Source organism: Manis javanica, chromosome 9 (genome assembly GCF_040802235.1).
Source record: "Manis javanica isolate MJ-LG chromosome 9, MJ_LKY, whole genome shotgun sequence".
Lineage (NCBI taxonomy): Eukaryota > Metazoa > Chordata > Mammalia > Pholidota > Manidae > Manis > Manis javanica.
This window is the reverse complement of record NC_133164.1, coordinates 482,761-507,715: the sequence shown is the minus strand read 5'-3', so window position 1 is coordinate 507,715 and position 24,955 is coordinate 482,761. Positions and strand designations below refer to the sequence as shown.

Genomic DNA, 24,955 nt, shown 5'->3' with positions numbered 1-24,955 from the left:
AACTGAACCTGAAAACATGTAATTGGTATTAATTGTGTAATATTGTTTGTTCTTATAGGTCAAAGGAGTCAATTTTGAGGCCGTTCTGAGGGTGGAGGAAGAAGAGGCCAATTCTAAGCAAAATCTCACAAAACGGGAAGCAGAGGACAGCTTGGGTCTCAGCATGCTCATCGACTCTCAGAACAACCAGTACATCTTGACCAAGCCCAGGGACGCCACGATCCCGCGGGCAGACCGCCACTTCATCAAGGTAGACTGTCTCCCAGCTGCCATCACAACCGGCGCTGGCCAGAATTCTGCGTCCCGGCTTCCCCATTTCCTGCTGTGCGCGTCACATAGGCTTGAGCTTTATTTTCTGAACGTCAGAGTGCGTGTGCAACCTTCTTCCTAACGGAAGTAACAGAACAAAATCCTGTCTGAACTCCTATGTTTTCTGTGAGGTCAAACATTTCCTCTTAACTTTTAATTTTTTTCCCCCAAAAAATAAGACACTTTAGTATTTAACATGAAAATTAATTTTGCTTCTGAGAATTTGGAAGACTTTGAAGTTAGGATTTCCTGTGATGGGTTCAAGCTTCAGCTCTCTAAAAACTATTGTCACTATAACAGAATGTTCTGCTGGGGCGACCCAGGCGGCTTTGTTTAGATCGGGGTGCAGGGTGAGTGCCATCTGTCTCCTCCAGCGGTGACTGGGCTTCAGACTGAGTTAGATGCAGACCTGGGCCTCAAAGGTAGCCAGTCTGAGAGAGGGTGGTTCCTGGGCACTGTTTGGATCTGGACTGAATGAGGGGTAAGTATGACAGTGCTGCCGTTGGGCCAGGCTAGCCACGTCTAGATAAATCACCATCTCCAGCAGAGCTCCCTGACTCTGGGGTCTGCTCAGGAGAAGTGACCAAGACAGAGAACTGACTGTGGGAGGTGGTGCCCTCAGACAGGCCGAGAGGAAGATGGCCGGTCCCCGGGGGCACTGTGAGGGCTGATCCCTGTATCCACAGGCTGGCACAGATAGGTAAAGGGAGGCACTGCATTGCCTCTCATGGTTGTGACTGGGAGGGAAGCGGGGCACACTGAGCATGCAGGATGCCCCACCCATGGCCTCCGAGAAAGGGTGGGGCCCCACTGTAAGGCTACTCTTTTTTTCCCTTGGGAATTAGTATGTAACTTCTGGTCGAGATGTTTTGAGACTCTGAATGTCCTCATCGCATTTTGACCAGTCACTGTCGTCCCTGATGGTCATTCTTCCTGAAGCAGTGCTCACAGTTTCCCCTGACCAAGCTATGGTGGCTGTGTCAGTGGGGAAGCCAGGCTGGTGGTGTTGAGTTGTGTAGGACCCAGCTCTGCAGGCTTCCAGGACCAGAGGGCCAGCTCTGCAGGCTTCCTGAACAGAGGGCCAGTACTCAGGAGTCTCAGAACACCATTACAGGCTGAAGCAAAACAGACACCTGGTGCTGTGACTGTCGAGCCATCAGGAGACAGCCTCATCCGCTGCCCGGAGAGCATGCTGGGCCTTCAGGCTCTCCGTGTTGCTCCACAGTGAAACTCCCTCTCTGCTTTATCCTCTGCCCTTCATGCCATTCAGAGAGATCAGGACGCTGTCCTGTCCAGCTTTCTCTGTCAACCGACACTTTTCTTGCTGACTCTTCTCTGAACTTGTTTCTCATTTGTCCCTCAGGACATTGTCACCATAGGAATTTTGTCTTTGCCTTGTGGCTGGCTGTGCACGGCAGTAGGACTGCCCACGATGTTTGGTTACATCATTTGCGGTGTCCTCCTGGGGCCTTCAGGACTAAAGAGCATTAAGGTAAGAGCGGAGTTTAACTGTTTCAGTATCTAGCAATACAGAAGAGACACTCAGGAAGACCGAAAGCCACGAACTTGATCAGTGGAGACAGCAATCCCCTATAACCCATATTAAAAGATGCCCCTTAAAGTTTCATAGGAAATCTCTATACCTAAGAAAGTCATTTTTGTTCATTAATGGGTGGCTGTCCTGGCCAGAGGAGATAACCCTGTCCGTGCCTTATATTAGTGTTAAAGATTGTCTTTCCGGTAATGGGATGGACAAGATGATCCAGACATTGGCTGTGGGGTGAGGAGTGACCAGGCCTCGGTGCAGGGCATCGGGAGACCCCAGGGTGGTGGAGCCGGCCTCTGCCTGTGCTAGAGGCCACTCACTGAGCAGAGTGGAGTGAGCTTCGTCCTGCTGCCTGTTGATGGCGCTGTTTGGCACTGTTTCCCAAACTTCTGTGGGCTGAGGCCGTCTGAACACACACAGTCTGGGTGAAATGGAAAGAGAATGCCAAGGGAGGATGTCACGAGGCCCATGCAGAGTGTCCGGGACAGTGGAGAGTAAGCGACAGGCCCTCAGAACCTCGCTGATGCTTCCCAGTGGGTAGCGCTTGGGCAGGCAGACGGGTCGGTGTGGGACCCTCACTGCTGAACAGCTCTGTGCTCTAGATCAGAAGGGCCTCTCTGATTCCCCAGTCTGGGCTACAGCAGAAGAGGGTGTAAGAGATCACAGCAAACCAGTCCCATCCGCATGAGGTCAAGGGAGCAGAACTGCTGTGCTGAGCTGCCCCGGGCTAAAAGCCTGGCTCCCTAGTGAGTAGTGGGCGCCCGTGTCGGTGCCCGTGTGGGCTGGCCCAGCTCCCCAGGCCTCTGGGCAGAATGGCCGTAATGTAGTGTTCTGCGTAGGTGAGCTTCACGTGGTTGAGAACAGCATGAACAGTTGCGGGTGAGACCCTCCTGGCGCCCTGTCCCGCTCTCCCTTCCCGCGTGTTTGCAAACTAGCAAATACAAACCTATTTTCCGTTTTCTTTTTTTCTTAACAGCAAAAGGAGCTCCTAAGCAAAATTAAGGCTAAATAACTAGTTAATAGATACAACTGGATACTATAAATATTGTAATTCTTAATAAATCAGTTGTAATGTGGAAAAGTAACATAGTTACAGTGCACCAAGGTAAAAATCCAAGAGCATACCAGCCAAAAGTGGGAGGTGGCTGTTGGAGGAAGTGTAATTGCACAAAATTTTTATCGTTTCCTGTAGGAGGTCGTAGGCTTCCATTTATTGAGTTGAAAAGCATAGACTTGAGTATGTTGGAGTCATAGATTACAGCCTGATTTTAAAAACAAAAAGAAAAGCAGTGCAGTAGGGCAGGAACGCGGGAGAAGCGTCATGATTAGTTTTTCCTGCCGATGATGACAGGTGCCGAGATACAAACAGTAAGGACAGGAGGGACCCCATCCTACGGCTCAGATTCCATTTTAAAACCAGGGAGTTGGGAGGTAAGATTCCTGACATGTTTTAGGGTGTTTAGCCAACATCTGACCCTGTCTCCAGGCAGGTCAGGCCGCCCTAAGTGGCGTGTTTCCACTGCTTGAGGGTGACCACTATCTTGGAGAACAGGACCAATACATTCCGTGGGTTAAGTTTATCTTACAGAATACCCAGAGGACAGACTAGAGGTAATGACATAACATCTCTCACTAGGGACAGACATCACGAGACCACGCCAGCCTACCTCACTGGCCCTTTACCCCATTCTTGAAATCCTTGAAACCCGAATCCGAAGCCTCCAGTGCCTCCTCTCTGAGGTCGCCTGCATCTCACCTGAGCGTGCACCTTATCAAATAAACCTCTTGCTGACTAAGCCGTGGCACTTCGTCTCTGCACATCTTCATGATAAAGGCAAGAACTCATGGACCTCCACCTCTGGTGGTAAATGTCCTTGTCACTTGGCTGCTTCACTCAGTTTCTTAGATTTGAGCACAAGTCTTCTCTCTCTGTCCTACTTGAAGCAAGTAGGGAGGGGCTCCTGAGAGCTCTGATTTGGGCTTGTAAGTTCCTGTTGCCTGGGTGACCCGGGCTGGATTGCAGCTACAGTTGTTCTCTTTAGCAGCCTTTAGTAGCCTTTAATAGCCCTTTAGTAGCCCGAAAGTCTTTCTCTGCCTTTGGGAAGTTCTCAGAACATAATTTGACTCCATCCTGTGCTCTGCTTCCCCCAAATCTTGAGGTGGTGGGGGCTTAGTTCCCACATGGTGCAGATTCAAACGGACACTGGATGCCAGGTGACCCTGGCTTTAGGAGCTGGCAAGGGATCTGCCCTGTGCTGAGCAGGAGTTCAGTGCACTTCCCTCCCATCCCTCCACTCTTCCATGCTCTCTGCTGCCTGCACGGCTGCTGCCGTTCGCTGCTGCTCTCACTCTGATGAATTCCTTCCTTACCTACACTTGGCCGACCTGTTCCTGAATTCGTCCTCGATCACAGCCAAGAACCCTCTCCCGGCTGAGGTCTCACCTAGCGCCCAGGGAGGTTTCCCCGGTTGGATAGCCCGACAACAGTAGCAATAAGGCAATGTAAAACCAGAAGACATGAAAGAAATATGAGCAAACATCTATTAGAACAATAAATATATGTGAAATAAACTTCCTTATTAGAAGATAGAGGTTTGCAGATGATATCAGAAAAACGGTACAATAAACAAGATTCAATTAAAAAACTACTTCGAAAGGTTGGAAGTGAAAGGAGGGCTCAAAGCCCCAGGAGTGACAAGCGTGGGACACACAGTAGGGTCGGCAGTGCATGGGTCACGGGTACACGGAAGCCCAGGCTTGATTCCAGAGTTTCAGCGAACATTTAGCAAATGAAACGTGGCCATAATGAGAACCTCAAATGTAAATAATATGAATAATACCAAATATAAACAACATTCTCTACTATAGTGTGACTACATAAAAAATAAACAGTAAATGAAGAGCCTCAGCACACTCAGCCAAGATACTGTCAAGCCTGTGGGACGTGGCCAGGTGTGCACATGAGGAGGCTCACGCGGGAGGCGAGTGTCAAGCTTGGGTGAAACCCCTCCCCGCCCTCTGGAGAGCAGCTACGGAAGACGGCAGGCAGTTCAGGGACTTGGAAACCAGTTAGCTCCTGAGCTAGTTCTTAGAAAATAAAAACAGTTCTCTAACTAATCAAGAAAAGGAAAAAAACCTAGCAATCAGGAAGTACAAGTCATCTCAGATACAGAAGACATTCAGAGAATCAGTTTTAAAAAACACTGTGCTTTGGAGTGTACAGTTAATGATTGTAACATCTTACTACGTTGATGGACAGTGACCGCACTGGAGGGGGTGAGGGTTTGATAATATGGGCAGAGGCACTGTGTCGTGTATTTGAAACCAACATAAGATTGTATATCAGTGATACTTAAACAAAAACACACACACTGTGCTTTTTTGGGCGTAGTCCCACTGGGTTGTTAATGCAAGATTGTTCTGCTAAGTAGACTTACTTTGTTTATATAAAATTATGGAGTTTAAAAATATTCTTGTTTTTCAGTCTGTTGTCCAAGTGGAAACATTAGGAGAATTTGGTGTGTTCTTCACTCTTTTTCTTGTTGGCTTAGAGTTTTCCCCAGAAAAGCTGAGGAAGGTAAGGACTTTGTATCAATATGTGTTATTGCCCCCAGTTTAACAGAGCATCGTTTTGGCTTATTTACTCTTAATATTTGTACATGACTTGGCTATCAAATATCTTTTAGAATAGAATATGTTGTTTCAGTGTGATTATTTTTGGAAATAAATTCTAAAAGATAAAAAAATGCGAGAAAAGGTGAAAATTTAATGAATAAATGAAATTAGCTTTCCTGTCATTAATTCCAAAAAGGGTCTGAGAGGTAAAATGTTTGAACTTTAATATATAGGCCCCTCCAAAGAGGTCCCAACTGTTAGAGGCTGAAATAGCATAGGGACTGAATATTCGGTGTGTTACCCTAGGAAAAAATACCTGGTTCCAATTACTAAACAAGTGGCAAAATTGAATTTTATTGTGAAATGAAAATATCTGAAAGATTAGTTGTAGCTGGGACCATACATGTGAATAAACATTAAAGTGATGTTAAAGTGATGGAAGCAACAGTTGGACCGTATGTGTGAATAAATGTTAAAATAATGGAAGTAACAGATGCCTTCTAAATTGTTTACCTTTAAAAATATACTTTGAATACTGAAATATTTCAGAATAGAAATAACATTAAGTTGGAAGTGAGTGAATTAAAAGCTACTTTGCTTGTGGACAGACTTGTCAGAGAAGCAGGCAGGAGGTGGGGAATGAAAGGAACACTGGTCACCAGCAGGTGCCCATCAGGTGTGTATGCCCCTCTGCCTGCCAGCATCTTCAACTCGCGGAGGGTCCATGTTGTGCTGGGGGCTCTGTGGTGTGTCCTCCAGAGGGCAGCCGGCCGTCTGACCTGAGAGCCCTAACGTGCCCGCAGCCCGTGACCTAGGAGTTCTGCTCCCAGGTCTCTGAAGGTGAAGACCGAGTAAAGGTTCTTAAAAAATTAACCCCCCAGAGGTATTCAGCTCCCCATTGTGGCATTTCTGAGATTAGAAGCAGTGCGAGTGTCTGACACTTGACAATACCTTGTAGCCATTGGAAGTGTGACGACACTGTCAGTGACAGAAGTGCGTTGAGATGCTAGACATGAAAGGCCAAAGGTGAGCGCTCAGCGTGCCCGCGGCGGTCATAGGCGCAGAGGGATCTATGCAGAGCCCAGATGCACAGGGGAAGGCCATGTAACTGGGGACGGCATCTTCTTGATCCTTCTCCATGTTTTCCAGAATGACGTGTACTTTTTATAAAAAGGAAAACTAAGCTTGTCCCTAGAGCCATGGGTGCTGTCAGGGTGCAAGCGCTCCACTGGGATGCAGCGCCCTCTACTCTCGTCTCTCCTCAGCTCATCCTGTCACTCGTTGCCCTTTCCTGTGGCCTTTTTTCTATTAGTGAGCTGCTAGGAAGACGTCAGCTTCATGAAACCCTGCTTTGTCCGCGTACTGATCGCTCCCCCGTCCTTTGAGGGCTCCGTGGCCGTCACGGCACCTGTTCACCAGGGGCTCCCGTGCTGCTCACATGCTGTTGTGCATCCTGACAGCCAGCCCCTCTGCCCATCTTGGCATATGTCTGTGCGCTGTCCCCGGCCACCCCCTCGCTCCCATGTCACTCGGCCTGTGCTGCACAGTCCGGCTGAGTGGCCAAGGGCCCGGCAGCTCCCCGTTGTCCTTGGGCCCAGCCACAGGCCAGGCGGTGTGCGGTCAGCATGTCTCCTGCCCTCACGGGGCTTGTGTTTCAAGATTTGAGGACGTGTGGACAGTCCTGGAGAAGGAGGAGGGAAAGAGCTGGGGAGGGCGGGCGAGGCTGGCCCAGACATGTGGTGTGGGGCTCCGGTGGGCCGGGGCCCTGTGAGCAGGAGGCCCCAGGGCGTGCTCCCAGGGTCCTCTCCAGAGCCCTTTGACGTCTCTCCACACCCTCTGCTCGGGAGGACTGAGCACTGGTCTCCTGGCCAGGGTGTGGCCAGACCCCAGTGGTCACGACAGAGGCTCAGCCATCCGTCTGACCTTCCTCTGCAGACAGGAGACTAAGGAGAGGTCCTCCCTACCCACAGTGCGTGGCCAGGTAGGAACAGATCCGAGCCTGAGCTCCAGGTGTGCCTGCTGGGCAGGAACACGCTGACTGAGGGCTCGCACTGCGCACAGGAGGAACTGCCTAAAGCCTGTGGACCCTAAAGCCCAACATTGTGGCTCAGCATGGCAGCTGGCTCTGAGGGTCTGCCCCACACTGTCCTGGGTTACATGTTATAGCTCCTTGGCCATAATACACCCGAGAAGAAGAGCTATTGGGAAGACATTAGCTTTTTAAGAACCATCATCACTGCCAAGTGCAGGAAGTAGAGAATGTGAAGCTGGAACTTCTGAGAAGCTGCATTTGGGGATAACTTCCTCTCCCCTCCTGGGTTAGCCAGTCTCATGGCAGAGGACAGATTCGGCTCTTCACTGAGGAGTGAGGCTCAGATCAGCTAAGTCTCTCGGTCCCCCGTTTGACCTGGGCCTTCGTGGGGCTGGGAGGCCCCTGTAATTCATTTCCTGAGGTTAGACACCTCTGTTGGACAGCAGGCACGCAGCTGATGGTGGCTGTGGGGAGAGGAGGGGGCTGCGTGCACTCATCTGGCTGCAGGAGGGAATCGGTACCTGGCCTTGGGAGAGGGCCCCAGCTGCCCTGATTCCAGAGAAAATGTCATGGCTTTACAGGTAGTGTGGCTCTGTGTCGGGAGCCCGGGTGGATGTGCACGGCAGGAGGTGGCTGGCCGCCGGGGTCCTCTGTGCATTCCTTGACTTCACCACCCAGAGCTGTGCCGAGCCAGGCCTCTCCTGTTCTTCCGCTGGGCCCAGCACGCTCTGCAGAAGATGGCCTGGGTGAGGGAATCAGTTTGATTGGGAGGAGAGGAAAATGCATGTTTCAAGCAGGACAGGATGAGTTTGGGGTTTATTTATTTTGTTAACATACAATATTTATTTGTGTAAGTGTCAGGTAGCATTTACTGTCTTGTATCTTCAATGAGATCAGAAACCCTGGAGGTTAGGATCCAACCTGATTTTTCCCGGTTTCCATCAGGTCTGGCCCAGTGCCAAGAGCACACCAAGGCACCTGACCAGTATTTGTTTGACTTCTGAGCTCGCTGCCTGGGTTATGTCCTGACACTGACCTCCACGGGACCCAGGGCAAGTTGGAGGGCCTTGGTGATTTAATCTAGAAACAGGGACACAGTGATGTCTCCCTCTGAGGTGTGTTCTGACGGTGAGGTTATTCAGAGTCACCTAACCATGCCTAGCACTCACAAACCCTATGCAAATGTTAATTGTGTTAAGAGAATGACTCTGGGTGCCACGGGGATGTGTTTACTACAGAGCACTTCCTACCCTGTGCCGGGTGGTGTGCCTTTGAGCTCTCCATGGTGCTCGTCGAGAGAGGCACGTCGTCACTAAATTGTGTGTGAATCAATGTGTTCCCTTTCAGGTGTGGAAGATAGCCTTACAAGGACCGTGTTACATGACTCTGTTAATGGTCGCATTCGGCCTGTTGTGGGGACACCTTTTACACATCAGACCTGCTCAGAGCGTCTTCATTTCTACCTGCTTGTCCTTGTCAAGCACACCCTTGGTGTCCAGATTCCTTGGGGGCAGTGCTCGGGGTGAAAAAGAAGGTAGGTGAAATGCTCTAAGCATGTGTTCAAGTGTCGCATATTTAACTGACTTGAATTCATCCCAGGGCCGGATAGAGAGAACTGCAGCTCTGGCCCCTTCCCTCTCCCTCCCTGGGGCTCTCCCAACGACGATGGGTATCCAAGCCTGTGATCCCTTAGGAGCTGACAGTTCAGCTTCTCCAAACCTCATACCTTTATGTGCTGATCAATTTAGGATGGTTTGAGAACCACATTTCAAAGCAATGACGCTACACTGGAAAATGCGCTGTGGGTGGTGAGGTAGAGGTGAACGGCTGCCACAGACCCAGATGTGGCTGCAGACTCGGGCCACCAGTGCCACCTGCACCACCGTGCCTGGCGTCTGGGGCCTGTGGCCTGAAAGTGGCCTCTATGCGCTGCTTCCCAGCTTTAATTTTGGCCAGTATTGGAGATGGATGTACTTTCAATACTTTTTTCCTTTAAAAGCATGGGGTACTTTGGCAACCAAAGGTATTTTCACCTCTTTTACTTTCGCATTAGTTTCATGTGTGTTTGTGGTGCCCCTGAGTCCCTGTCATGTGTGGTGAAATCACGCTGGATCAGCTCAGGATTGAATGTTTGGAGTTGTCCCACCGGGGCTCCGCCCCCTGTACAGCGGAGCTTGGACAGTGTTGCTGTTTGTTTCCATTGTGCTTGTTGGTGACAGTGATCTCCCAGGTTTGCTCGCACTGACACGCATCCTGCAGTAGCCCACAGAGACAGCACACAGTGACAGAGGGACAGCGTGAGAAGACAGACCACAGCGCAGAGACCCGCACCTCTAATCACACCGGCCTGTGGTGGGTCACGCTGGCAGCGGGTCTGCAGGGCCCTGGAGTCACGGGGCCACAAGAGCGTGGAACAGTTTCCCCTGGAAACACTTTGTAAACACCTGTTGCGCCTGCCCCTTTGGTCGCTCTGGCCAGAGCGCAGCCTCCCTGTGGGTACTTGGGCCAGTGCCACCGCCCTGCGGTCTTGCCTGTGCTGGTCCCAGTGTCTTGTAGCCTGATGCTCAGGACCACCCCTCACAAGGCCAAGTGACAAAGGGGCCCCACCAGTAATGAGGTAGGAAAATAAAACAGCTCCTACCAGAACAACCCAGGGCTCTGTGAACATAAAGCACAGAGCCCAGTGCCAGGGCACCTGATGCCAGCGTGGCCAGAGAAGGAAAGTGACAAACTCAGTGGTCAGACTGCAGAACACCCAGATCCGAGAGAGGGACACGTCCTCTGGAGCAGGCACGGCAGACCGAGCACAGCGCAGACAGCAGAGAGGGGAGGACACGGACACGCTGCAGGTTGAGAGGCGCGGTGGATATGCAGGGGAAGTCCTGGGACAGCGGGCTGGAGGAAACAGCTGGGAACTTCTCAGAACTAAAGGGAGGCGTGAGCCCTCAGGCTGAATGTATGTCTCCCAAACTGAGGGGACATCCATGTGCCACAGCAGAGATTCTGGGCCACAGAAATCATGGCAGGTGACCCAGAAGGGCAGAGAACACGTCCCAGCAGCTCTGGCTCAAGACAGCGAGTGGCATCTGTGCACTGGGGCAAATGAGGTGCGTGTGCCCGCGGCCCTGCTGCTGAAGGGGGGCGAGGTGTGTGTTCTCCGTGCTGCAGACTGGCGGGCCTGACGGCTGCGCAGCTGCACAGCAGAATGCCGGGCAAGGTGAGCCGGGCACGAGGAGCAAAGGGGCATGAAGACTTCACAGCGTAAAGTCAGTGAGCCTCACGTGTCAGTGCAGACTGTTGGCAGAGGTGGCCCTTGCTTTCCTGCTTTTGTTTGTTTAAGGGCTACATTGAAACTGTGGACTGTGAGAAGTTGGAGGTGTCTGGAGGTAGGCAGACATGCCGAGGGGCTGGACTGTGATAGAGAACGTGGAGTCAGATGTGTCAGAGATGCAGAGCACCTGTGGCGCAGTGAGAAAATGTGATCTGGGGGCGAAAAAAGCTTCAGTTTATAATAGGAAAATTAAAAGGTACTTAAGAATAGTCTCTGACAAGGTAACTTGCAACCTTTGAGGATAAAATCAAAAAACGTTACTGAGGAGAGAGGCCATGTTCATGGACACTAAACCCAATACAAAAAGATGTTTTTCCCCAAATTGATAACCTCACGGCTATCCTGATAATAAATCTGGCAGGGTTTTTTCATGAAACTTGGCAGGCTGACCTTACAGTGTATTTAAGAACGGAGGCCGAGGACACCAATACTGGTTTGAGGTGAGGCGCTTCTCACCAGACAGCAAGGCCTGACATGGTGCTTCCAGCACGCGGGAGATGCTGGGCTTCTTGGGGCAAGAGTCTCTCCTCACAGGAAAGAGTGCGGCGGGACCCCCTCCTTGAGCTGTGCACAGGCAGCTCTGTGGGCTGGATCCCTGATGAGGAAGGGCACTTTGGAGCCGGGGGTGGGGGTTGCGGGGGGCGTCCTTATGGCCCGAGGGCAGAGAGGCTCTTAAGACATAAAGCACAGAGCCCAGAGGAGAAAATGTGGATGGATTTGGACACATAAACTTTGTAATGTTTGTTAAACAAGTATTTTTATGAGACATGGACTGGGAGAAGATATATATATATATATAAAATGTGCAAGGGAATAATATTAAGAATGCATCCAGAATGTCTTTGAATCAAGAGGAAACCCAGTTGGAAGACAGGTAAATGTTCTAACAGATGACATACGGAAGAGGAAACCTAAGTGATCGAAACGTGAAAGACGCTGACCTCACTCTTGGTCAGGGAGTTGAAGGTGCGAACAGCCGTTTTGCACCAGTGAGCTGGCAGAGATTTTAAAGGATGGTCCACTTATTGGTAAGAATTTCCAGTCCCCAGAACTCGTAAGCACTGTCAGTGGGAATAGGAATTGGTTCAGCCACTTTGGAGAACAGTTTCACAAACAGAAATTTCCACACCTGGAGACATAGCCTAGAAAACTCTTCAAATGTGAAAGAATAGTCAACACACTTATTTTTAATAGCAAACGGTTGTAAGTAACCCGAGTATTCAGTAATACTGTGAATACCTAGGCGATGCTGTATCCATGTCCTGGGATCCTGTACAAGTTCAGATGAATCTGTCCTGCAGAGCTGAGGGGGAACAGTGCAAGACAAAGAAGACATCAGGTCTGGCGTCACTCACGTGAAGCTGGAAGCCCTGTAGAGCCGTGCGCTCCCAAGCCTGAGGACACCCTGAGACTGTCGCCTCCAGGGCTGCGTGTGGGTTTTGTTGGTGGTTGATGTTGCCCAAATTCTGCTCCTTTTCCGTTTTCCAAGGTTTCCAGCCAGTGTCTGAAAGACCGGGGCCCAAAATAAATAACCAAGTCTTCCATGCCCATGGCCGGAACCCATAAACCAAGCAGAGGGGTCGGGTGGCAGAGGTGACCGCAGCAGCTGGGTCATGATGAGAGGTTGCTTAGAAGGTGGGGTGACGGTGAGCTTCTAGCCAAGCTCACGGCGAGACACGGCAGTGCCACCGTGGTGTGGGCCCTCGGAGCCCCCCATGAAAGGGCCTCGCTGCCTTCCGCAGGGGAAGCGCTGCTCCCTGCACCGGGTGGTAGTGGTGTGGCAGGGCGGGTGCGGGGCCAGCCCTGGTCAGGCAGAGTCAGCCCAGGAGCAAGCCAGGGAAGGGGCATCCCCGTCTCACCCTGGAGCGCTCATCATGGCACGTGTGGGGAAGATGAGTGCCTGGGTGCTGCCTCCTGAGAAGAGGGTGAATTGTGTGTCCTGTGGCAGCTTTCACAGGAGCCCCGGCTTTGTGCATCAGCAGTCCACGCAGGTAGTTCTCAGACACAACGGTGAGCAAAAGGGCAAATGGCAGAAATGCTCATTATGCATCTGTAATTACACAGTGAACTCCGTGTTGTGCCTGGACACATGGGCATTATTCTACTGAAGGAGCGAGTAAGTGTTAAGAATCTGGCCATGACCGGGGTGTGGCGGGGGAGGGCGTGGCTGAGGGCTCAGGGTGCCAGGGAGTCTCCTTTTCAGTCCCCTGCATCCGGTGTGTCACGAGTTTAAGGTTTAGCAAGATTCAGTGGTGTGTATGTGGGGGCTTGTTACAGTCCTTGTTTTCTGTACATTTACAGTGTGTAATAAAAGGAATGGGAAACAGAAAGAACTGAAAATGCTTCCAGTAGTGACAAGCACAAAAATTAAACTAGTACACAATGCAAAGATGAAAAATATTAAAATTGTCATCTTTAGTTTTTAAAAGTTTAGCGTAATTAAGTTCAGTATAATTATTCTCACTGTTGTTTGGACCACACCATTTTCATTGTGCGTCGCATGCTTTTCCTGCGTAAGTGCTTGCCTTTCCCTCCAGCCTCAGGGCCTTGGACTCGCTCCCCTGCGGCTGCCGCCCCATACGTAGCTGCCCCGCACTGAGGCCTGCCCTGGTGCCTGTGGTCCGCTGGTGGGTGACTAGCCACTGAATTAAGGCAGTTGACTATGCTTCTGTGCAAAGGCAGAGAACATGATTTTAAAAGCATTTGCAAAATGCTGGCCATATGTCACCAAATTTCTTTTCTAAAAGTGGGATGTAGTTGTAGAGATTTTTGTATTTCTTCTGAAGCAAGAAGAGGCATGGTCATGGGCACAAGCCTGAAATGCGTCATTCTCATGTAAGGAGGGGGAGGAGGGTCACTGTGTCACTGAGCTCAGGAAGTGCCCATCACTCTGTGTCTGCTAGAGGCAGTCACTGTCCGCTCTCTGTTGCACCAGGCAGCCCTCAAAGGCACAGAGCTTTGACTCAACACAGCCTAAGGTGTCTAGATTGTTCAAAGATTCTAAGCTGTGATAATTTTATTCAGCAGATGTAACTGTGCAGGAAGTGAAGTGTGCCTTCCAGAGGGGCCCTGGCTTTCTGATCACGTGATTCTTGCTGGTGGTGAGGAATGTTGGTTTGCTTGGTTTGGTGAGTCTGTTCAATGCGAGATGATTCTGTCAGATTGTTCTTCAAGTACCTGTTATTTTAAAGCAAAAAAATAGTCTGTTTTAGGGGAAGCATAGCAATTTCGTGTTTAGAAGCCCATTTAAAAGGTCCAAAGCCAGAACTGTTGGTTGAAAATGGAGACATGGAGGCCTGTGTGAAGACTGAGTTCTCAGAAAATGTCTCAATTGCCACTCTTTCTAGAGGAATCCATCCTTGGCTCTGGCTTTTCTGCTCTGCCTGTTTCTCTGCCAAATGTGCCCTGCCCTCCAAGGGAGGATATTCAGTGCAGTGGTGCCAGGGTCCTGAGGGGAAGCAGCGCTGCAGCCATGCCTGCCTGGCAGGTGCCCCAAGAAGGTCTGGGCCGGTGTGTCCTGGTGGACCGAAAGGCCACCTCCCAGTGGGACGTGAGGCGGTGTGGTCACCCTGCCCTGTCATCTTTTCGTAAGAATGCTTCTTTCCTGTAATTGTATGAAAAGTAAGTAGCGGAAATAAAATACTCTGGAGATCTTCTTTACAAAATGCTTTTAGTGTTTAAAACATTTCAGTGTTTGCTCAGATTTTAAAAGTGCATTCTTATTTCGAGTATCAAAATTATGTGGACCATTTTGGAAACAAGCTTGGTGGCTGTGTTTTCACTTGGGGCACTTAGAAGTTACTGTAAACCTGTGTGATGAATAACTTTCTCAAGTAGGTGACATCGACTACAGTGCCGTGCTGCTTGGAATGCTCGTGGTGCAGGACGTCCAGCTGGGCTTGTTCATAGCTGCCATGCCAACTCTGATCCAGGCAGGTGCCAGCACACATGCCAGGTAGGCTCTTCAGTCACCTGTTGTTTGCTAGTTTCAAATCATTTGTTTATAAAAATACTATGTAATACATTTTTCAAAGAGACATTGAGAGCTTGTGTAGCACAAGCTTAAAACCATAGACGCTGGAGTAACCAGCCTGGGCTCAAACTCCAGCTCTGCTGGCCTGGGGCAGGTTACTCAACCTCACTCCTCCATGGTCTTGTCATCCATGAAGTGGGGATAATATTATTACCTACCTAATAGTAGGGTAGTGAGGAAGCGTAGATGAGTCAGGCTGTGACAGTCCTCAGTGGTGCCTGGAGGGTCACGTGCACACACCACCACGGGGTGGTTGTCGCTGTCAGAGGCATCATCATTTCCCCTGCTCCTCTTCCCCTTCTTGTAGAATAATCCCCAGAGCTCAACTGCACTTACTTAGGTTCATATGGAGAGAAGCCAAATGACAAAAATGGTTTTACCCAGAAAGTTGTAGCATATGCAATATATTACAAGAATGCCAACCAGAATATAAATGTACCTGGAAAATATAGGGAGCCCTATGAACTTTAAAGGTAAATTGCCTGTGGGTTAGGACTGTAAGCTTGAGTTTATTTTAAGCAAATATACTAAATGCATAAAATATTGTGCTTTAAGTATCTCCTGATGCTACATTTATTTCATCTTTTACAATAATGATAGCATAGGTAAAAAATTTACAGAGTTTTTTGAAATTTCTTTTGGAACCACTTTGAAATGCTAAGATCTGCTTCATTTACCTTATTTCTTCCTCTCTAGCCTATATGCCTTTTATTTCTTTTTCTTACCTTATTTCACTGGCTAGACTTTCTAGTACATTGTTAAATAAGGTTATGTGAGTGGATATCCTTGCCTTCTTCCTGAACCTTAAGGGAAAGCATTCATTCTCTCACCATTTAGTCTGATGTTAACTGTGGAATTTTTACAGATATTCCTGTCAATTTGAGGAAGTTCTCTTCTTTTCCAGTTTGTTGAGAATTTTTATTGTGAATGGATGTTGGACTTTGGTAAATGCTTTTTCTGCACGTATTGATATGATTGTATGGTTCTTCTTTAGCATGGTGGATTAAATTGATTGATTTATAGAAGTCAAACCAGCCTCACATACCTAGAATGAATCCCACTTAGTTGTGGTGTATCATTCTTGTATACATTGTTGCGTCTGATTAGCTGAATCTTTGTTGAGGATTTCTGTGTATGGATTTGTGAGAGATTTTGGTGTGTAGCTTTCTCTTCCTGTAGCCTCGTTTCTGGTTTCCGCATTAGGGTGATACTAGGTTCATAAGATGATTTGAGATGTTTTCCTCCACTTCCTCCTGTTCCTATTTTCTAAAAAACTTTGCATAAAATTGCTATGAACCCTGGGAGAATATATTTGTAAATGACTCATCTGATAAGGGGTTAACATCCAAAATAATTCATCCAAAAGAGCTCACACGCCTCAACACCCAAAAAACAAATAACCCAATTAAAAAATGGGCGGAGGACCTGAACAGACACTTCTCCAGAGAAGAAATACAAATGGCCAACAGGCACATGAAAAGATGCTCCACATCGCTAATCATCAGGGAAATGCAAATTAAAACCACAACGAGATGTCACCTCACACCAGTTAGAATGGTCACTATACAAAAGACAAGAGACAACAAATGCTGGCGAGGTTCTGGAGAAAGGGGAGCCCTCCTGCACTGCGGGTGGGAATGTAAATTAGTTCAACCATTGTGGAAAGCAGTATGGAGGTTCCTCAAAAAACTCAAAATAGACATACCATTTGGCCCAGTAATTCCACTCCCAGGAATTTACCTGAAGAAAACAAGATCCCTGATTCAAAAAGACATATGCACCCCTATGCTTATCACTGCACTATTTACAATAGCCAAGATATGGAAGCAACATAAGTGTCTATAAGTAGATGAATGGATAAAGAAGATGTGGGACATACACACAGTGGAATATTATTCAGCCATAAAAAGAAAAGAAATCTTGCCATTTGCAGCAACATGGATGGATCTAGAGGGTATTATGCTCGGTGAAATAAGACAGGTGGAGGGAGAAAAATACCATACAATTTCACTTATTTGTGGAATATAAAAACAAAGCAAAACAGAAGGAACAAAAAGCATTAGACTCATCAACACTAAGAAGTGACTAGTGGCTACCAAGGGGGAGGGGAGAGGGTGGGGCCCAGGGAGGGGGAAGGGACTGTTGAACTACTGTGACGTACATTTGATAATTTAAAAAAATAATAAAATAAAATAAATTGCTATGAACCCTTCCTTAAGGATTTAGTAGAATTCTCCTGTGAAGCCATCTGAGTCCTAAGAATTTTTCTGGTAGTTTCCTTAAATTTTGCATTCAGTTTGCCTGGTACCTACCTATAGGGCTGTTCGCTTTTTCTACTGCATAATGTTGAGTCGTGGTAGTTTGGTTTTTCGAGGATTTGGTCTCTTCCATTTCACCTGTCAAATTCGCAAGTACGAGCTGTTCGTGGTGGTCCTTTATCCTCCCTCGGTGCCTGTAGGACCTGCCCGGCGCCCCCTTCGTTCCTGATACTGGTGACTTTCATCTTCTCTCTTTTTCCCTTTGCCAATCTTTCTAGAGGTCTGGCAATTTCATTAATTGTTTCAAAGGACCAGCTCTTTGTTTCATTGATCTCCTCATTGCTTTTCTGTAGCCGGTCTCACTGCTGTCCACCCTTGTCTTTCATCTCTTTCCTCCTGTCTGACTTGGCTTTGTTTTGTACTTTTCTAGGGTTTTATGTGTGAAATTAGCTTAGAAAAGCTTTCTTTTCTACTGTAAGTATTTAGTACTATAAATTTCTTGTGCTGCACTGTCTTAGCTGTATTTCATTTATTTTCAGATGTTGTCTTTTTATTTTCAATCAGTTCAGTGAATTAAAAAATTTTCCTTTGGCACTTCCTCTCTGACCTGTGGGTTCTTTATGTTGCTTAACTTCCAAGCATTGGAGATTTTGTTGTTGTCTTTTTGTCATTGATTTCTAGCTGGATCCCACTGTATTCAGAGAACAAACACACTTCATATGATTTCAGTGCTTCTAAATGTGTTGAGGTTTGTCTTATGGCCCCGGATATGGTCTGTGGTAAATGCAACAAACTCACTTGACTCCAAAATGTGTGTTTTGGGTGCGGCGAGTGTTTTGTGCATGTCAGTTAGACCCTGTTCTTCCATTGCACGGCTCAGTCTTTCTGTGTTCTCGCTGTGGGCGTACCAGTTGTTGGGGAGTATGGGAGTGAAGCCCCCTTGTGTCTGACCATTTCCCGTTTAGCTCTGTCCACTTTTGCCTTGTGGACTTTGGTGCATACACATTTTAGGGTCATCTCGCCTTCCTGTGCTAGTAGACTGATGAGGCTATCATTATGCAATATCCCTTTTGTTTCTAGTTACTTTCTTTGCTCTGAAGTTCACTTCTTCAGATATTCACATATGTCACTCCTGCTTTTTTTAGTTGATGTCTGCTATTGTGTATCTTTTTCACCTTTACCATACTCTCCTGTTAGTCACAGACAGGTAAAACTGTCAGTTACTATCTGACATTATCTCAATCAGAAAACTTAAAAAGTCTTTTTTCTTTTCTCAGTTTAAAAAATTAAGCCCAGTATAGGTACTGATCACAATGATATTGTTCCAATTTAGTCAAGAAATATCAAGTTTACCAAGAGTTTTAATGACTTGAAAAAAATGTTTTATATTATGTTAAGCTATAAACAAGAGTCAGTCATTATACAGTGTTCTTCACATCAGAGCCCCCATATGACTCAGCCCGCCCATCCAGAGTGCTTACCTTCATGAGACATGAAGATGTTCGTCCACACGAGAACCTGGACATGGGGGGTAATGATGGCACAACAGTGAGCATGTCCTTAATGACATGAATTATATACTTAAAATGGTTAAAGTGGTATGTTGCATGTTATGCCTGTTTTACCACAGTTAAAAAAAAAAACTTGAGCATCAACATTCATAGCAGCATCATTCATAAGAGCCAAAAATGGAAACAGCCCGAATGTCCATTAGCTGATGCATAAACACAGCGTGCTGTGACCACACAAAGAGTGTTATCAGCCATAAAGAGGGGGAAGCTCTGACATGCAGCAACATGAACAAGCCTGGAAGACACAGGGCTCAGGAGAGAAGCCAGGCACGCAAGGCCACCCAGTGTGCGATCCCTTTAAGACAGGCCCAGGGCAGGTGGACCCACAGACAGAGGGCAGATCGGGGCAACGCCCAGAGCAGGCGAACCCACAGAGGGCAGATTCGGGGCTGCCAGGAACTTGGGTCTGGATGTTGGCAAGCGAGGGCTCACAGGTACAGGACTGATAAATATGTTCTAAAATCTGTGGTAGTGACAGTTGTACAACTTTGTGACTCTACTAGATACCATTGAATCATATACTTTAAATGAGTGAATTGTGTGGAATGAAAATTACAGTTCAATGCAGCTATTAAAAATCATACACTATTATTTCAAGCACAAGAAGAAGAGAATGGAAGTATTTCTGTAACATGAAGTGTTGGTTTTCTAGTAGATGAAGAGACTTTGGTAATTTATTGTCTACCAAAAATTCTTTTCTATATAATTTGGGAAAACACCTATTCTAATTTTGGTGACCAGAGAAAATTCATAGTAAGAACAAATTAAATAAAATCAGTCATAATGTTAACATGAGCTTTGCCTCTTTGTTAAGCTTTATTCAGAATTAACCTTTATTTTTCCTAAAGCAAAGAGTTAACTTCTACCTTCCCAAATATTTCATAGGTTAAAAACAGAACACAGACTCTACTAAAGAACACTTACATAAAAAAAAATAAAGTGCTTCGAATTATTAGAATAAAATCTTGTGAAACCATCGGAGTTCTAGAATAAAGTAGGGATGAGTTTATCTATAATGTTGAAAATGAGAAAGGTGATGTGTTTACATGAAAGTCTCATGCTCTGAGTTTAAATAGACTTGTGCACACACACAGACATGCACACATACATGTATGTGTGCTGAACTCATACACATCCACATGCATACATACATGTGCAAACACATGCCCTGCATACATACCCCTGCACACACACACTCACATGTACATACCCTGCACACATACACGTGCAAACATCTGCACATGCACATACATACATGTCCTTGTAGGTGCACATGTGCACATGCATACACACCCTCAGACATACTCGTAAATACATATACATGTGCACACATACGCACACATGCACACATATGTGTACCTGCAAATGTGTATATAGATGCACATATATGCACACACATACATGTATAAATTAGGTAAGCAGGCCAAAGACAAAGGGGGAAGAGATGTTTGTATGCATATTAAAGAGAAGCTTATGTTTCTCATTGCGTAAAGCTCTCCTTTGGATGCCCAGTTATGAGGTAAGCGAACATTATGAGTTGCTGACCCAGAGGTGAGCTGGGGGACGGTGCTCACTCTCACACATAGAAGGCACACGGCACCTCGGACCCATCAGTCTGCAAACCTTTGGAGTGGGAATCCCTAGTGGGTCGGCTCTGGGGTCTGGCTGGCAAGGGAGCAGGGCAGCCCCCAGGCTCTCGTGTGGGGACCACAGTGCAGCATGTGCTGAGAAGCCCTCGTCCAGCACAGCCCAGCGCCTGGCAGGCCAGTAGGGGCCCAGACACGAGCCGGCCATGCCCTCGACTGCTCGCCAGGGGCCTCGTGCTGACACAGAAGCTTCACTGAGACAGGAAGCAAGAAGCAGGTGCAGGATCCTGCATCCGTCTCGTGCAGGACAGACGACACCAGGGCAGAAACCCTCCCACTGGCACAACAGAGACCCGAAGGACTCTCCTGAAGGAGACCCGAGCTGTGCACAGCTCTGCCTCTTGTGGGCCGGTCTGAGCTGTGGAGCCGGCCCTGCTCACGGCGTGTCTAGTAGATGATGGGACGGACCTGTGCGTGAGCCCTGGGGACGGTGACATCTCTGCCTCGCAGGGCTGCTGGGGACAGCCGGGGAGAGGCAAGTCTCCGGCTCTTGCTCACCATCAGGCACCAAGCCAGGCTGAAGATGTGACGTTCTCACGAGGTGGGGGCTGTGTGCTGCAGTGCTGAATGCAGTGCTGAATGCTGGCTGCCCACGCAGGGCACCGTGCTGATGGGGAGGCCATGTGAATGGTGGCCCAGCCAGTGGCCAGAAAGGAGGCATCTGGTATTGACAAGTGCTGCACAGTCATCCCAGCAGACGGGGGCAGTTTCAGACAGCCACCATGGGTTGGTAAGGCTTCTGGGAAGTCAGCATGGAGTCCAAGGCCTGTTGGGGAGAACCTGGGTTGGGCTGAGCACCAGGGCCTGGTGCAGGGGCCCTGCAGCTGGAGGCACATCATGGCGTGGCAGCCCCATTGGCGAGGCGGGCACCAGGTGGCATCGGGCTCCTCTGGGTGGCCGGCCAGAGCGTGGGCCCTATGACCCTGCCATCGTGCCGTGGGGCATGGGCCAGCTGGTAGGAGTTGACTGCAGCTTGCAGGGCCAACTGGTGGCAGGGTGTACTCGTAAGGCACCAACGTGCAGGCAGGGGTTAGGCCCCTGGGATGGGGCAGGCTAGCCAGGAATTCGTGCGGACCCAGCTGCCAGCATGTTTCCAGTCGTGCCAGGACTGCCCACCCTGGCTTCTCACCTGTCCTCCTGGTCCCTCACCCACCTGGGGCCACGTATGATGGCTTTACTTTCTGCCGCCAGCCCGGCTCAGTCTGATTCCTCTGCAGAATCAGGCTGAACGGAGATTCGTATCCTGCTCTGCTGTTTTAAGCCTGACTGCAGTGATGAGTTTTATTTTAGTAATCAGATTTATATTCTTCCATCAAAAAACCAGAATTTTGGACTGGTTTTCCAAACATGGTAAAGAACTAAGTTTAAAACTATGTTATTGTAAATATTACATATATACAGTCATGCCTTTCTTAATGAAAGCTGTCAGGCTGAGATCACAAAATATATTCTAAGATCTGAAGAGCATATTCTGAAAGAGCTTAGGAGAGATTCCTTTTCTCCATTACTAATAGATGTGACATTCAGAGGCCTTGCTTGGGGTGAGGGGTATTTCCCTGGGAGTCGCTGGAATTCTTTGTCATGCTTGCAGAGGTGAGCCTGCAGTGTTACTATTACAGGGTAACTGTTGCCTTACGCAGAATTTCAAATGGGGGTTGGTTCCTGGTGAGGAATTTCATCATCAGTTATTGGCATATAAGCTGTTGGTCAGGCATCGTTACACCTATAATATGTGTTTGTTTCAAATTATTGATTGCAAAACAATTCAGCATCTGTATTTGATTCAAATAACTTTATTTCTGAGATTAATATGAGTGATAGGTTTTACTTTAATATTTGGAGATCAAAATGTGTGTGATCTGGATCTGGGTGACGTATGCATTCTGTAACATGTCAAAGAGGAAAGGGAAAGACCACTTCATTGGGTCTCAGGTGAGGTAACACGTCTTCTTTCCTTTCCCAGCATTGCCATGGAGACGCTGCGAGTGCTGGCATTGGCCGGCCAGATTCTCTTCTCGCTGGCCGCTGTCTTTCTCTTATGTCTCGTCATAAGGACTTACCTCGTGGGGCCGTGTTACCGAAGGCTGCGTGCGGAGAGCGGCGGGAGCAAAGAGGTCCTTGTCTTGGGAACCTCTGCTTTCATCTTCCTGCTGTTGACGGTAATTCTTGAAACACCTGTTTGTAGAATCTGATTTTAGTCTGTTCACTGGAGACTTGTGATCAGTTCTCCATCCTTTCATTTTAATAGTAGTTAAAATATTTGGAGCACTAATACTCTTCGTCCACGCACAGGCCTGATGCCCCCTTCCGTGCTGCTGCGAGGAGCTGAGCCTCTTCACCTGTGTGACTCACACTCTTGAGCATTTTGCCAACGTGGCACTTGTGAGTTGCTGTCAGGGGAGCCAGGCGCTGTGGGGCGGGAAGCCCATAAATGCCGTGTCCACCCTGTTACTCTGTCTAAAACTTTCAAATGACTCTGCTTGTAAGACTGGCAGCCTGAAAAGGGTTTTAATTTAACTGTTTGATGATGACAGATCTACTCAGCATAACTTCCTTTGAAGGTTAAAAATAAAAGGTTCATGTTGGAAGCTGCCTTTTCCTCATTTAAAGGACATGCTTCTCATGAGCGAGGGAGGGCCTCTGTTAGACCCTGTAGGCAAGACCATGGTCGCCATGTGGCCCGGCAGTTGCTCCTGGACTGAATCCCAGAGACATGAAGACTTACGTTCCCAAGGAACTTGTGCACAGAGACCATTGCGGCTTTCCTCCGGCACCCCGCAGGCCCTTCGTGGGGGCACAACTCAGTGGTGTGGTCCGTCCACACCAAGGAGGACTGCCCAGCTTTAAACTCTGGGTACAGGACTCTCCAGAGAATTATGCTGAGTGGGGAAAGCCAATCCCCAAAGTAATTCCATTTATGTGACACTTGTGAAGGTAACACTTCGGAAATGGGAGGGTTGCAGCGTTCCCGGTGATGAGGACGGGCAGGGAAAGGACAGGACCCTTGTGACAGCTGTGGCCTGCTTGCCCTTGATGGCATGTCTGTGCCCAGGCTGGGGTCTCACGCTGATCCAACAAGATGCTGTCTTGCCGTACAGGGGACACGTGCTCTCTCGAGATTATTCCCTACAACTGCAGTTTAATCTGTAATTCCTTCAAAAAGATTAGCTTTTGAAAAAGAAATTTAAAAAATTACTTCTTTAAATATGGTTTAGTTGCTGCTAGCATTTCATGATCTTGGAAGATGACTAAGATTTACTTCTGCTCGGAGCTGCTCAAATGTGTGACTTACTGAGTTTTTATATTGCTTTACACATTCCAGTGTTTTTCTCTTAGAAAACAGCAACCAGCCCCATTGTCTTGTCTGCGTGACTCCGCGCTGCCTTCCGGTGGAGACGGCTTGAGCCAGTCCCACTGCTGCCCTGCTTGTTTCTGTTCCCTTCATCTGACACCTTGCCAAGTGCCTGGGGGTCTCCAGGCCCTCAGGGTGCCAGGCGCCTCCTGCATCTCCTGTGGCCCACTCACTCTCTGGTGCAGGGGAGACTCCACGTTCATCCCATCTCCTTAGGTACTAGGGACTGCCTTCTCCTGGGGCCACTGCTAACGTCCCCACACATGTGTCTCCTGGACGTGTGATTTCATTTCTGTTGAGAGCATCCCTTGGGGGGGTAGCCCGGGCGTGGCTGTGCACCTGGCCCCTCAGCGGACCGGCTTCTGCCTGCACCTGCTGGTGCTGTGCCCCTGTCAGCTCTTGGTGGTGGTGCTATACTGGGCACCCTTCTGGCAGCAGTGCCGTCTGTTGAGGGCATGGTTTGTGTTTCCACAGTGACTGATGATGTGAACACCTCACCCTGTGCTCCCCAGCCACGCGGACTTCTTGGGGATGCGTTGGTCCTCAGGTGCTTTCCTCTTGAGTTGGCTGTTTTCTTACTCGTTTGTAGTCTTTAAATGTATTCTGGCAAATTTTTTAATGAAAAATTCGCATGACAATTGGCCATTTTTATCGTCTTCTGTCCGCTGTGCCTCTTCTGGCATCTCACGCGGATGGGTTGTGCGACAGGGCCGCGTTTGAGGGGCCTTCGCTGCTGCGCTTCAGCTTTGTGCTCCCCTGTGGCTGGTAGCGGCCCATCAGATCCATTTCTGCCGCTGTCTCCCAGTTTGCACCTTCGCTCTCCTAACGGCATTTTTGATGAACAGAAGTTACTGTTTAATGTGGCCTAGTGTCAGGTCTGTGAGCACCTCTCAGCCTGCGTGAATGCCCTGTGCCCGCCCCTCGCGAAGAGTCCTGGCTCCGCCTTCTCCTTTCAGCCGCGTCCCTGGGGGTGGGGGGGTGAGGCAGCGCACAGCGGCACCGGGTGTGAGCGAGGCCTGTTGTGGGTGTGTCTCCCTCACTGGAGCAGGGTCACCGGTCAAGAACCGGGAGGTGGCGCGTGCAGGGTGCGTGTGTGGGTGTCTGGCTCTGCCCGGCCAGTTGCACATCTGGCGGCCCTTGTCTGGCGCGTTGTCTTGCGTTAGTCGTGGTTTCCCACTGTGCAAGTGAGTTTTCACGTGCAGCTCATCATTTCCACACGCAAGGAAGCTTTGTGGGGGCTCCAGGGCAGCCGACGGAGGGCT

The 24,955-nt window shown here is 48.7% G+C and overlaps 1 protein-coding gene across 3 annotated transcripts in view; it reads left to right on the top strand.

Annotated features, from left to right (window-relative positions):
- TMCO3 (transmembrane and coiled-coil domains 3) overlaps nucleotides 1–24,955 on the top strand; it is a 43,357-nt gene that overhangs the window by 9,048 nt on the left and 9,354 nt on the right. The window contains exons 4-9 of one of the 3 annotated variants that reach the window (XM_073212300.1): nucleotides 59–250; nucleotides 1,673–1,801; nucleotides 5,340–5,432; nucleotides 8,850–9,036; nucleotides 14,671–14,788; nucleotides 22,305–22,500. In XM_073212300.1, the coding sequence (XP_073068401.1) occupies nucleotides 59–250; nucleotides 1,673–1,801; nucleotides 5,340–5,432; nucleotides 8,850–9,036; nucleotides 14,671–14,788; nucleotides 22,305–22,500 (915 nt within the window). Of the gene's footprint in view, nucleotides 1–58; nucleotides 251–1,672; nucleotides 1,802–5,339; nucleotides 5,433–8,849; nucleotides 9,037–14,667; nucleotides 14,789–22,304; nucleotides 22,501–24,955 lie in introns of all 3 variants that reach the window. The other 2 variants (XM_073212298.1, XM_073212301.1) reach the window with 2 other exon arrangements.